General features: G+C 47.5%; 1 protein-coding gene across 7 annotated transcripts in view; it reads left to right on the forward strand.

Moving 5' to 3' along the window:
- The window catches only part of CTNND1 (catenin delta 1), a 478,107-nt gene that overhangs the window by 195,468 nt on the left and 268,984 nt on the right, over window positions 1-13,655 (forward strand). For all 7 annotated transcript variants that reach the window (XM_069629030.1, XM_069629031.1, XM_069629032.1 and 4 more), the window contains one exon: window positions 21-92. In XM_069629030.1, coding sequence (XP_069485131.1) covers window positions 21-92 — 72 coding nt within the window. The remainder of the gene's footprint in view (window positions 1-20; window positions 93-13,655) is intronic.

The raw sequence follows: 13,655 nt of genomic DNA on the forward strand, positions 1-13,655 counted from the left end.
CAGTGTTTTATTTTTTCCAGAACGGGCGTCTGGGAGGCGATGTGGAGGTAGAGCGACCAAAATACCAAGAGCGCAAGTTGAACGGACCACAGGTGAGAAAATATCACCCAGTGAACTTTTATTTGTATCTTGATTGGACGTGGGATGTTGAGTTTTTGACTTTATTAATGCATTTAATGTTGATTGGTAGAATTGGTTTACCTGTCTTAACACATTTTTATTCGGGCAATTGTGCAACTGAGCGTTGTGTACATCAGTTACCCTTTTTCTTTTAGGACCTTAGCCTGGAAAGGAAGAGGCGTGGCAAAAACTGTGCCACCTGATCGAGAAGTTTGAAGTGTAGGCTTAGGTGTCTCCCAAGGGTACATCGTGACCAACACTGGACTTCAAACACCATGGTCTATATCAACAACCAATAAAAAAAAAAATGCAGCGCAGAGCTGGAACAGCCAACTTCTAACTGAATCCTGGAACAAAGTAACCCCTGACCCATCGGTCCTCTGCCTCTCCTCTTGATATGCACTGTATCCAATCCCCTTGATAACAAAGTGGATGTGGCCCTCTCAACCTCTGCACAAAGCTCAGCGTATTATATGAAGATTTATTGCAACATTGTCAAATTAGTCAGAGGCACTTGTTCTGGTAATTTATTGTAGACATGACTCGGCCAATACTTGCTTCGACCGATGGTGGTCTTCAGGGCTGCTGATGAGCAGCCAAAAGGCCTGTGTACTATAAAGACCTGAATCAGTGCCCTACCTTTAGGACAATAGATTTGCCTGTAGTCTGCACGAGAGTTAATGCATATTGGACGTTTCCTTATCCAACGGTCGGATTAGTATCATAGCTGTGCGGTTGAAGCCTTCAATGAAGGCACTGTCCACCCTTCCAACTCCCACGGGGTGGGAAGGATTAACTAATACTTTAAATGCCACATATTAACTGGCCTGTACTCCTGAGGCAACAGGAGAAAACTCCTATCCCAAATAGTAAATTAAATATGTAACTGCAAAGGCCAAGTAGCTGGGAACTGCAACAAAATGAAGCTCATCTTGTCGGAAAATCGCCATGGTAAAGTTCTCAGTCGGGCCTCTGCCTTTTGATTGGTCGCATAGGCTTTTAGGGGCCAGCTCTCCTTCCTGCTGCTAGTCTTCAAGCACTCTTTCGCTCACACAAGGCCAAGAGGATGACCAGTGAGCACCTAGATATTTATTACAATCTCGTTTTTCTCCTTCCATTAATTCTTGCCCTCCATCCTTTCTTTTGTGTGGGGCGGTGGTAGTCACCTTCATCCCACTTGCTCCGCACCACAACCCCACTGTATACATACTTCGTATCCACCTATGTATGAATTTGGAGGTTGAAGTGTCGGATTCAATGAAACAGCTTATTCCCAGCAGAACTTGGCAAGGTGGGTGCACCAAATGCCAAGTGGGCTTTATAGAGCTTTTAACTGCTGTGGGGCCTCCAACCACTGGTGTTGAATCATTGCCACCAACCACTGAAAATGATGTGCAATTAAAAAATGTAGTTCATTAAATGACCACTTTCATTCTAGAAGCAAAGAAATCAGCCGGTTAGTGGGTTACAGAAGTTTCCATTAAAAATGTGTTTTGGGGTCAGCTGTATTGCTCTATGGTGGATCGGGTGCGTGAAGTTGCAGTGAGGCATAGGTGGATCAAGTAAGGCAATATGCAAAGTAATGCATGACTAGTAGTCGGTGGCGGTTACATCAGACACTACCATGGCTGCTTGTTGCAGCTGTGTGCTGTACATAGTCTATTGCATACAAATTACAAGCACATGAATAAAAAGGTCTTCATGAAAATGTTACCAAGGGATACACAAGCCGAGGTAAGGTCACTTTTGTGACTAATATTCTGCTTTGCAGGAGTTCAAGCATGAGTAGGGGTGAAAATGCTCACTCCACCCTCGCACTCTTACAAACCAAGAGCCAACACAATCATAGGTGAAACGGGCACAGTTAAGAGATGTATAGCACCTTCGCCTTTTGCGGTTACGAGGCTAAGGGAAGGCTATGCACTTAAGAGGGTTGTAAATGTGTTTCAGTAGTGGCCCAAACAGCAAAGCATACAAGTTTCAAATAAAGGGAATGTACAATCAAGGTTCTATAAAAAAAATCTACTTTATGGCTGCAAAAACGATCTAGAAAACACTGTACTGCACCCAGCCCTGCAGAAGGTACAGAGAAGATGCAACAGATGGAAGAATGTTGCCCTTGGAGTATGAATACAGGGATGATGGGTACATTGTGAACCGCAAAAAGGACATCTCTTTGGGTGAAATGAGGTGTAAAAGTGACCTAACCAGTCTCTAGGTCCCAAATTGACCAAAGTTTCAGTTATTGGTTGACAGTACCTTGTGTTAGGTGGTTTGACCACATCGAACCCAACTTCGAGGAGTGATACAAGCAGATCAAGCTCAGTTTGAGCACAGTGTACCAAGCAGGTCCAAATGCAGAAGCTCTGTGCGGCACGGCGATTGTTTTTGGCAATGCATGTCGCAGCGCTCAGTAGGATCTTTGAGGTAGTAGAATTGGGTTGTAACCACTGGGAAGTATGTCGATGATTGATGCTTCAGCGGTTCGAGTTGATGGGCGGTGGTTGTTGAAATTGCGATCCTGTTGCTCCGATGTACGGTTTGGTGAAGCAGCAGTTTGAGGGGGCGGGAGAAATAATGTTTCAGCCCCTGGTCGAAGTCTGCAAGTGACTCTCCAGTGGAGATGGGTCCCAGCGTCAAATAGATTTGAGCCTACCAGGTGACTGGTTCAGCGAGGGCATGATGGTGCATCGTGCATGCTCTATGCGCAAGTAATTGTGCAAAGGAGTGCCAGAAAGCACTGGTGGGATTCCTCTCTGGTGTTGAATTTGCCTTGATGGCAGTCTGATTGGTTTCGAAGGGGTGAAACAGAGTCTTGGCAGATATATCCTCGGTGCTGTGAGACCCAGTGAACGGGCTCAAGCACTGGGGTCCTTTCAGGGTCTGCACTCCCCACCCTAGTAGATTCTGGTGCAGAATGACATGTCCTGGCCCAATGTGTGCCTTGGGAGTATGTAGGGGGCAGAGCTCTCCTCTGCCTTCGGCTGTTCCTTTACCTCGGTGGTTGAGGGTTTTGGAAAGTACAACTCTTCCAAAAGGGGTCCGGTGAATCCATCTCTGGTGTTGCCCCAGAGTGAATCAAAGGTGGTGGGTGGCCCCTTCTTTTAAAGGTAAAAGTCCACAGGTGATTTGAGTAAAGCTAGCCTGCCTTACTCCAATCTGATTGTATTTCGGAAGGACAAAGTCAAGAACCAAGTGCTTTTTACTAGAGGAAGTGGAGGGGCACAGGAAGGGCAGAGAAACAAAATAAATGGTGGCAGTGTTCCCTGGTACAGAGCTCTCCTGACTACGCTAATCCACCACCTTCCTTTCTTACTAGGATCCGAAGGCCTTTAGAAATGCAGCACCTTTATGTGAGACTAGTCCCTTTGAATGGGTTTGCTCCTTTGATGCCTGGGCCCTAGAGCAGCTACCTGGTGGACGGCTGTCTCTGGCAGGGGCTGTAAACATAGCCTCACAAAGAGGCATGGCCAGTCAGGTTCCTGGCCTGCCATTTGGCAGGCTCCGCACATCTGGCCAGAACACATCTCCTTCCACAGCTTTGCGGACTCACAGGAGCTGACATGTGTGATATCAAATTGGATGTGGTTGAGAATAAGAGTACCATTCATCTTAATTCTGATATGGCTTCTATTTAAAGATTATTCTGCCACCAGGTGGTAGACCCATAGTTACACATCTTAAATGCAGCCCCTGCGCTGCATAGACTTGGCGCTGTCTGCAGCTGTCAAAAGGGCACCTGTGACCACTGAACCTGCTGGTAGGGGCAGGCTTTGTAAATGTGGATACTGAAGCAGCATGGCATGGGTACACGCTATGCTTTTGTCATGGAAGTTAGGAAAGGGGAATCTGAACATCAGATTTCCCTTTCAGAGATGGAATTACTTGCATCGTTTTATTTAATAAAAATCATTAAAGCCAGTGCTCCTACACCCTTGCCAAATGGCAATCCCTTAACTTCTGTTGGATCAGACTATTCCCCAAACACCTTTTCGAGAAGCTGGGGAAATGTTGGTTTCTAAAACTTTGCAAGCCCGTCAAGACCTAGGTGGATTTTGGCATGGGGTTTGGGTAGAGACTGGTTATGGCTGTTTAAGCAAAACTTTGAACAAATCCTACCCATTTGGTCCTACTTTGAAGGGTCGCCAAGACTGGAGGATAACACTTAACATGACAAGCCAGTTATAACTAGGGGTAACTAAAACGATTCCCCTGCCCCCTTCCCATGGTCGGGGCCAATGGAAATTTACAAGTCATGTGAACTTGTCTGGCATGTCAATAATAAATTGCTCTAGCACTACTCAGAACTCCAGAATTTATAGACTGTGCCCTTTCAAGCCCCAATTTTTGGCTTTTATTTACTTCAGTCTGTTTTTTATTTTTATTTGTTTTAATATGTGTTTCTTTGCTGGTGAGTGAATACATTATTCTGGAGTTCTAAGAGGCCAAAACTGAAGAACAGTGACAAAACTGCCTTTTTGTTTTTTCAAAAATAAGGCACTTTGCATACTCCAGTAATTAAAAATCAGAAAATGAGTACAAAAAAATTAAAATGTGGTGACCACCATGGAGCGCTAATGCCCTGGAGAAAATACAGAAAGTAACCTACCCTGAAGATAGTCGTGTCTTGTCCTTCAGTGCGTTGGCTTCTGGGAAACTTGATAGGTTGTTGCTCATTTGATTTTCAAATACAATTTGGGTAGAGTACATTACAAATGCTTGATAATATTTCCAAATGCATTCAGATTAATCCAATTACAGTTTCCAACTAGGCTTCCATAATGGCAATTATCCAAACACAGACAATGCAGTAACCTCCCCTCCCCCGGGCACTCCCGTTTCAACTTATTCTAGAACACTTGCAAGATAGCATCTTCTACTCATGAAGTCTAAAGGTAATTGTTGGGGAGAATTCTCAAAAGTGCTTATTCCTTCTATCTTAGAAACCCCCAGCAACTTTTCTGGATTTTGAGGACTTGTTTTTTTTAACTTGGAGAGACGTTTTCCCCACTCTCTCGTATTTTAATGTGATTTTATACACGGTTTCTTTTTGGTTATGGAGTCTAACCAACTCCATAGGCATTATATTTTACAATTGTGTCACAAAGCACCTTCAGTGTAGTGACCCGGGGAAGTCTGTCAGATTTCCCAAGGTTTAAATACCTTCTTTGGGATCAACTACTGTTTCCCAGAGCAGTGGAGTGAAATTTATTTCACTTAATCCTGTAAAATTATACACCCAGCACACCCAATTTTACAATAGACTGCTGGAGGGGTTACCTAATATCCCCTATGTTTAGTTACTCATGTAGCATTCACATGTTACCCTTTCCTCTCAGAATGGCTGGTGGCAGTGGTTTTGCAATGAACTACCATGATTTACCGCGAACTGTTCGCAGCTCCGGTAGCTTTAAATCGCGGCAGCCATGTTTTTCAAAATGGCGCTGAGCGTCCTTTGTTAAAATGGTCACTGGTCTTATTTTTTTCGCCTTTTTTTTGTGGAAAGGTCCTTCTCAAGTTTATCTCTGCGCGCCATACCAGGTTTGGTCTTTGTTCATTTGCCTTTGGTGGGCTTCAGGAGTGAAACCCGCTTCTGGCTCCAGTGGCTGGGGTAGGCAGGAAGTGAGGGAGGTGCTCAAAACTCCCTGTGCTTAGTCTCCGAGGAGACCCAAATGCACACTGTGACGATTGGCTGACTGGCGGGCAAGGACAGCCACCTTGGAGGGCGAGTGGCAGCAAGGCTGGAATGAATGGGAGAGAACTGAATAAAAGGCGATTCGAATGGATTAATGTCCACAGCTGTGTACTTGGAAACTTTTTCGGAAGAGGGCGTCCTGCGTCAATGACGTTGGGTCGATGTCCCTCGAAGGCCTCTGTTATGTTATAAATGGGACGCACGGCGCCTGTAGCCTCAGTTCTGTTTTTTCCGCAAACGTGTTTGCTTCGGAGACTCGGCGCGCCTCGTGTATTCCTCGTGAATAGGTCTTCGACTCCTCCGACTCCGCAGTCTGGCTTAAAGACTTGCTGGGGACTGTAAGTCTAAGATGTCGATAACCAACCCGCATTGCATTTGCCAGTAAGACTGATATTATACTCATTGGTACACCCACTCCCTCCTTCCCTTCAGCTCTCTAGCCGGCCTCCCTTGGCCCTCTTCCTACCTGCAAGGCAAAAAACCTCGGGGTCATCTTCGACTCCACACTCTCCTTCTCTCCTCACATATCCGACGTCTCTAAGAAGTCACACTACCAGCTACACCTCCTCAGAGGTATCCTTCCTTTCCTCTCCTTCCCCCAGAAGCTCACTGTCTCTAGAGCCCTGGTTCTCTCACAGCTGGACTACTGTAACAGCCTCTATCTAAATCTGCCTGCCTCTACTCTCCGCCCTTTGCAACTCATCCAGAACAGGACTGCGAGACTTGTCCTTGGCCTCAAGCCCAGGGACCGTATCTCTCCAGGACTGAAATCACTACACTGGCTCCCAGTGATTGCGAGGATCAAGTTCAAAACCCTCTGCATTGTCCACAAGGCCTTCTGGGGCCTTGGGCCAAAATACCTTCAACTCTCTCTTCCTAAATATATTCCTTCTCGAGCTCTTCGCTCATCCGCCTCCAACTCCCTCAGGCTCAGCCGTTTCTCCAAGCAACGAGTTGGTGGGAGATCTCTCTCCGCTGCAGGGGCCTCCCTCTGGAACAGCCTTCCTGCCTCTCTGAAACTTGAGGAGAACCATCTCCGGTTCCGGAAGCACCTCAAAACCTTCCTCTTCGCCGCCACTTTCTCTCCCCTTCTCCCCTGCTAAAGTTACTGAAACTGCACTGAATCTGCAACTGGGCCACTCACCGTTCTCGGTCCTTGGCCCAGCCACTTTCCCCTGCACTGCCTCCCTGGCACCCCCTGCACTACGGGACTGTGTCTAAATCCCTACAGCCCCCCTTCCCAGCACTTGTCTGCACTTACTCGCACTTGCCACGAGCTGGCCCTTGTTGTTTTCCTGTATGCTATTAACCCTGTACTGCACTTCCCCTCTTCCTTCCCCTTGCACTTCTCCCTTCCCCTCTACCCTTGCGCGATCTGAATGACACCTGGTCTAGTAGGATCGTTGTCTGTCTCCCCTTGTTCCCCCCCCCCGCCTCGTCGCGCCTTGAAACACTTGTGTATAGGCGCGTTACAAATGCCATATCATTTGTTTGTGGTGCCTGGGCGAGAGTCATGATACCGACGACTGCTCCAAATGCCAGTCGCTGACTAAGGCCTTTTGAGTGAGCATAAGGGGAAACTTCAGGTAGGGGTTCTAAACCCAGTAAATCCTGTAAAACTTCTAAGGGGATGTCCACCGACGATTCGAGGGGCGGCTCCGCGTCGGAAGCAGTCCCGGGGATCTTGGTCCCGGAGTGGTTCCCGCCATTCGTCCTCGTCTCGGCATTCCAGGAAGCGCCATCACTGGTTGCCTTCCCCGTCCTCGGAGGATGGTGCTGCGAGGAAAGTGGCGTGTCCGACTAAGTCCTCGACTGCGGAGGAGTGAACTGCCTTCAGGTAGCAGATGTTGGCAATTTTACATGGCTAGAGTTCGGGAACTCCAGCAGGGCCAACATACCTGTTGACCACCTTCAAACTAGTCCAGGTTCATTACATTTATGGTGCAGTTATTGAGGGAATGTTGGGGGATGGGGGGGGGGGGGAGAGAAGTTCGGAGACCCTGCAAATTGTCAGATTTGGATATTAACCCCCATGCTGTAGGGTCCATGTCCTGTGCCAGGGCTCTTGTGGCCTGGTCTCTGCCGGTATCTGAGGTACTGATTTTAGAAAATTCTTTGTGCTCTTGTCGGGTTTCAGCCCTGGGTTAAATCTCTCCGTCATAGGGGCTGTAATGAGCCCTCCTGTCTACAGACGCAGGGAGAGGAAGAGCAATGTTGGTCTGGCTGATTCTATTGGCTTACGTCCACACACACCCTTGGTTTTACTGCTATTGCACATGTCTTCTTCCAGCTCCTGTCCTGATCTCTCATTGCGGAGTTCCAGGCTTTTTCATTTTTCATAGTGTACATTTTTGAATGTTAACTTTCCCTGCACAGGATGTTTTTCTGATCCCAGTAAGTTCCTGACAGGAGGCTTTCCTTTTACTTATAAAGGTTTACACTTGTGGCCATTACTCCCTCCCCCCCACCCCCACACCAACTCAGGGTGACAACCCCCTTGCTGAAAATGTTTTAAAAAGGTAGCAGGAGCCCCTTTCTAGAAACCTGTTCTGGAGAGGAGCACCTGCTACCTTTTTCGAAACATTTTTGCAAGGAACTTGGGGGTTGGTCACCCCGAGTTACCTGGGGGAAAACACACATGGACTCCCTGCTCCCTGTGCTCAGAGGCACAGCTCCACCTCACTGAGGCCCAACAAGGCTGAAACACGTGTATGGGGTTGCTGTAGGTACTCTTGATCAGAAGGGAATTGCCATAGCATTTTGGTGCTGTACTGTCCATGTTGGCGGGACAAAGACTGATCGTAAATGGATATTTCTCATCTGTGACGGGTACAGTGAGCAAAAAGCGATGGCTGCAAACTCATAGTGGAGAAAACAACACAGGTTAACATGCCATGCTCTTTCTGTAGAGGGGCGCCTGCTACCTTTTTTGATAGCTTGCAGGCCAGGCCCAAGAGTTACCAGATGCCGAAGCAATGTTGAAAATAGAGAGCTGACGTCTTTTTCTAGCCACCACACCACTATTCCAATTTTGACTTGTAACCAGAAAGGTTCTAAGTGTCAATAAAATCAGCTTCCTTCCAATCAGATATGCTCCACGGCCATTTGTCAAAAACAATGCTTGTGGTGTGCATACCTATAAGCCCACGTTCGGGGAAGGCGAGAGTTGCCATTCAACCCAGTTTTACCACCATCGCTGAACCGTATCCTCGAGCCAGCTGAATTGGTAGCTCGAGTTAATTCGGCAGTTTTACCGTCCCAAAAATGGAAGTCGGCGTTCTCTGGCTGTTTTTTTTTACTTTTCCTCTAGCGTCCATAACCACCTGCACTGACAACTCCTGTTTCTACCATAAATATGCAGGCCGTTCTAGTCTGGTTGGTACACGACTTGCGTTTGGAAATTGCATGCAAGGTTTATTAATATGCCATCGGGTTTGGTCATTGCATATCCAGACGGGGGCAGCTTGAACTTTATGTACTTCGGGCCTATTCTGAATGAAGGGCGCATGGTGTTGCGGGTTAGGTGATTTGTCGCCCTTTCAAGTTTCAGAAGGCGGAATTCCCCTTCAAATGTCTGTAATCCTAAACTAATATCTTTGAGAGTCGGCTCCTTGGGGCCATCTGTAATTTCACATAGGCCACGAGATAAATGGCAGTGGTACATCATGCCACGGTTGTAAAATCCAGGCCCAATGGGCTCGGTAATGCCAGTCCAAATGCCAATAACTATCCAAACTGCAATGTGTTGGGAAAGGTCTCAATCTGTAAGCAAGCGTGTTATCTAGTTCCACGTGGTTTTGATGCATAGGTTTTGGTTGGTCATAGTCTGCCCTCTGGTGGCGAAAATGTGATAGATCGCAGTGAGTGTACTAATGGGCAGGCAGATTCCTCGTTTGTTTTCGAAAAACGTGGCGGCCATTTTGGGACCAATGATTATTCCATTAGTGCAATACGAATCAATTTGGAAAAACCGTCCAATTTCACAAGTCGGGCTTTCTTTCTAAAATTGTCAATTCGAATGTAGCAACAGGCCATGATTTGACTCATTTGTGACATTCAGTCTTTGGTACTGCATACATAACATTTTGGAGCTCCTTGGAGGAAGAGTTTCTCTCAGAAACCGGGAGAATACAATTTTCCCATTGGACTGCATTGGGGTTAGTTATTTTAGGTGGGAGAAAATAAAAAATGGCATTTTTCATGGAAAAGTTGGGAGTCTACCACCTGAATCGAAAGGGTTTACGTATGCTGTTGTGGGACCCGCCTCTGGTCACTGGGCGGGCCTCAGCCATGTCAGATCACCCGATACGGGTCACCAGTGCTGCGATCATGCAGCGGACTAATGAGCCGGGGTCACCCCACGGGGTTGCACCCTAAGCCATGGTCAAATGGCCATACCAGGGAGGGCGGCGTTGCCCAGCAGGGGCTCTGGCCTCGTGCAGGGCCCCGTCCCTGGGCCCCCTCCTGCACAGTGTTGCACTAGCAGGGTGCACACAAATGACACCGGAGTCAGGATAGGATCGACTCAGCCAGAAGGGGCTCATTCTTTTTATTAACTTGGTCACATGGTTGCCACCATGTGACCATACAGAGATCCTTGGGAGGTACCATGTTACCCAGGAGGGGTGACATGCAACATATGCTACCGTTAATAAATGGAGTATCGTGAAAATGTCCAGCCTGAGAGGTCCTACCTGGGGTTGTCAGGTACTCTCTAGGGTAGTGGCCTCTGGTGCCGCAAATCTGGGAATCGACCAGCCTAGTGGCGCCCGTCAATGGATGGACAGGGTCCCTGGATGCAGGGACCTACAAAGAAGCAATGCTATGTGCTGGAGCAGTAATCATGAGGTGACGGGCTCCAGTGTGTGGCTCCTGTGTACAGGCCACGCCTTTTATCTGTAGTCATGCTGCCTTGTCACCACATGATGGCATGTGTGCATGCGAGTCTACAGACGCACAACGCTCCTCCTATGCGTATAAAATTCACCCCGACCCCCACTCTGCCCTCTTTGATATGCCACATGGTGTGAAAGGCTGTACGTAGAGTGAGAAGGCCCTGGATTTTACAGCGCTCCCATGCAAAGATGAACAAATGACAGGCTTGTTATGGTGATAATTAACCTTTTATTCATTAGTTCTTATTTACGCACCAAGACCGCGTTCGTGCAGAGGGCTCTCTGGCGCTGTAGGATCCCTGAGGCATGGCCTCTCCCCCATTCAAATCACACAGTGCATGTGATGCGAGCAGCCGGTACTACACAGCGATTTCTGGGTTTCTTCTATCCCTGCTCTGGCGTGAGGGAGGATGCCAATTGATGCCCTGAGTCTGCTGACTGGCCCACGGTGCTCGCTAACCGATCTAGGTCAGTCTGCATCATTGGTGAGCCTCGCTGGATTTTCATGCAGTGTCTTGTAGCATACTTGCCAACATTCTGTGACAAAAAAGATGTAGGATTTTTCAAATTTCAAAAATTGGACTTCGCATGACAATTACAACACAGGAAAATACAAAACCTACATTGTTGATTGATATTGATTGATATGTTATTTCTATCGTGCTCGTACACAAGGGTTTCAGAGCGCAACAAGGCAAGGGAGGGGAACAGGGGAGAACAAAACAGCGATCTTACTAGGCCCAGTGACATTGAGAACGCGCAAGTGCATGGGAGAGGGGGGAGGGGAAAAGTGCAGGAAGGGGGGAGGTGGAAAGTGCGAAGCAGAGGAGAAACAGATAAATAACAATAAATAATAAAGGCAACAAACAGTGGTAATGCAGCCACCAATTTGTAAGTGCTAGGTGTAAGGCAGCAGACAGGGTAGGTCTGATAAGTGCAGGAAGAAAAAGGGGGGGGGGGCTGTATGGGTACAGATACAGACCCCAGTGCAAGGGGTGGCCCGGACGCAGTGTGGGAGGGTGGCAGGATGAGCAAGTACCTGGGCCCAAAAGACAGAGGGTGACCAGGTGCACAGTGCCAAGAGAACAGATCAGCAGGGGAGAGGGGGAGCGAAGGCAGAAGAAAAGAGGAAGGTGTTGAGGTGCTTCTGGAACCAGAGATGGTTCTCCTCAAGTTTTAGAGTGGCAGGGAGGCTGTTCCAGAGGAAGGCCCCAGCTGAAGACGGAGATCTACCCCCAGCTTGTTTCTTAGAAAAACGACTGACCCTGAGTGAGTTGGAGGTAGAGGAGCGAAGAGCTCGAGAGGGGAGGTATTTGCAGAGGGATAGCTGCACCACTGGAGCATTCTAATGGACACAACCCATCAAATGGCACAACATGGAAAGATGTTCAAATGTAATGCTAAGTAAACACTGAATTCAATTACTTAACTTCACAGAAGGTAATCACAGAGCTGGTAGGCAACGTTTGCCACTGCTCTGTAGCAGCAGCATTGGCAATACAAATGGATTCCTGCAAGATGAATAACTGAACAACATGGCGACTGATACCCTCCTCACTCTGATATGCAGATGCTGTGTGGTGGTGGTACGTTCTGTCACTTGCCTTCACTGGTGGTTCACCTACAGCCTGTCCCAGCCAGAGTGCAGGGCAGAGTCATGGTCACTGGATTGGTCTTCGCCCATCACTCAAAGTAATCACTTACCCGCCCACCTCACAGACAGACTAATATGTTGCATGCCTTGTCATGGGCCATTCTCAAGCAGCCTGCCTTAGTCACATAAATTACGTGGCCCTGTAAAAGGCAGTGGATCTGCCACCCAGATCTGTAGGCGGTAGAACTGCTTAGAAAGCATTAGCCTACTGCCTAAATAAGTAGGGTTGTCAAGTATGTTGTAGCTGCAGCTCACATGTCTCGGAGCATTACTTCCTGAGCAGAGCTTCCATCTGTAGGGCAACTTCCTCCCAGATTCCATACCCATCATGTAAGAGGATTGGGTTGCCTTATGCCATTCGTACTGCTCTTTACTTAGGTTCCTGTTGAGAAACATTTTTTCTTTTTTGCTGCTTTCCAACCATAGACTTCTGAGACACCCTTTCTTTTTGCTATGTCTCCTCCTGACTTTTTAGAGGCCATTCAAGCAGTATACTTTATTTCCTTTGTCTTTTTTGCGCATTCTCATGGAGAGACTTATTAGTCTATTGGACTATCAGTACTGAGACTCTTTCCGATTTTTTTTTTTTGTATTGTTACAATTGCACTCATCAACTTAAAGTGAAGCCTGGTTAGGTTACTTTGTAAAAGCAATCAAACTATTACAAAAATATTTGAGGGTACAATGTGTCTAGGATGAGCTGGTGGCAGTGGATATATTTTTCTATCGGGTTTTATGCTTTTTACTCTTGCAATTTTACATTTACCGCAAAGGGTTATTAAAGGTGGCCAGCACCATGGGATGGACGTGCTACAAGTTTTTGCTTTTCCTTTGGCCATATTGTACTTTGGCCTTTTTTTGACTGCCTTCTCGGGTCAGGAAATGCCATATATGGAATGCCCTTTGCTGGAGAAAGCTGCTGTTTTTGCGGCAAAGGGGTGGTTTGTTTGAGCCCGGATTGGGGGGGAGGGCTGGGACTCTGTGGTCTCAGTATGCAGCAAGGTTACTTAAGATCTGTTGCTAGGCAGATGTGGTGGCCAGCGGCTGTGCATGATTGGATAGCCACTTTCTATTGGTCTTGACAAGCCTCCCCACTCAAGGATCCATGCCTTCTGAACCTTCAACCGGTTGATTTAACTCTCACCTGGGCTATCTTTCGTCTGCAGCCATCACCGTTCTGAGTGCATCCTTGCAAGCTGGAAACAGGACGCCTTCTCCTGCAATTTCAGCATTTTTGGATCAACGGAATGCCCATTAGTTTGTCCCTGGAAGATCGCCTGTCGCCACCTGA

Source organism: Ambystoma mexicanum, chromosome 12 (assembly GCF_040938575.1).
Source record: "Ambystoma mexicanum isolate Mex_15411 chromosome 12, UKY_AmexF1_1, whole genome shotgun sequence".
Classification (NCBI taxonomy): domain Eukaryota; kingdom Metazoa; phylum Chordata; class Amphibia; order Caudata; family Ambystomatidae; genus Ambystoma; species Ambystoma mexicanum.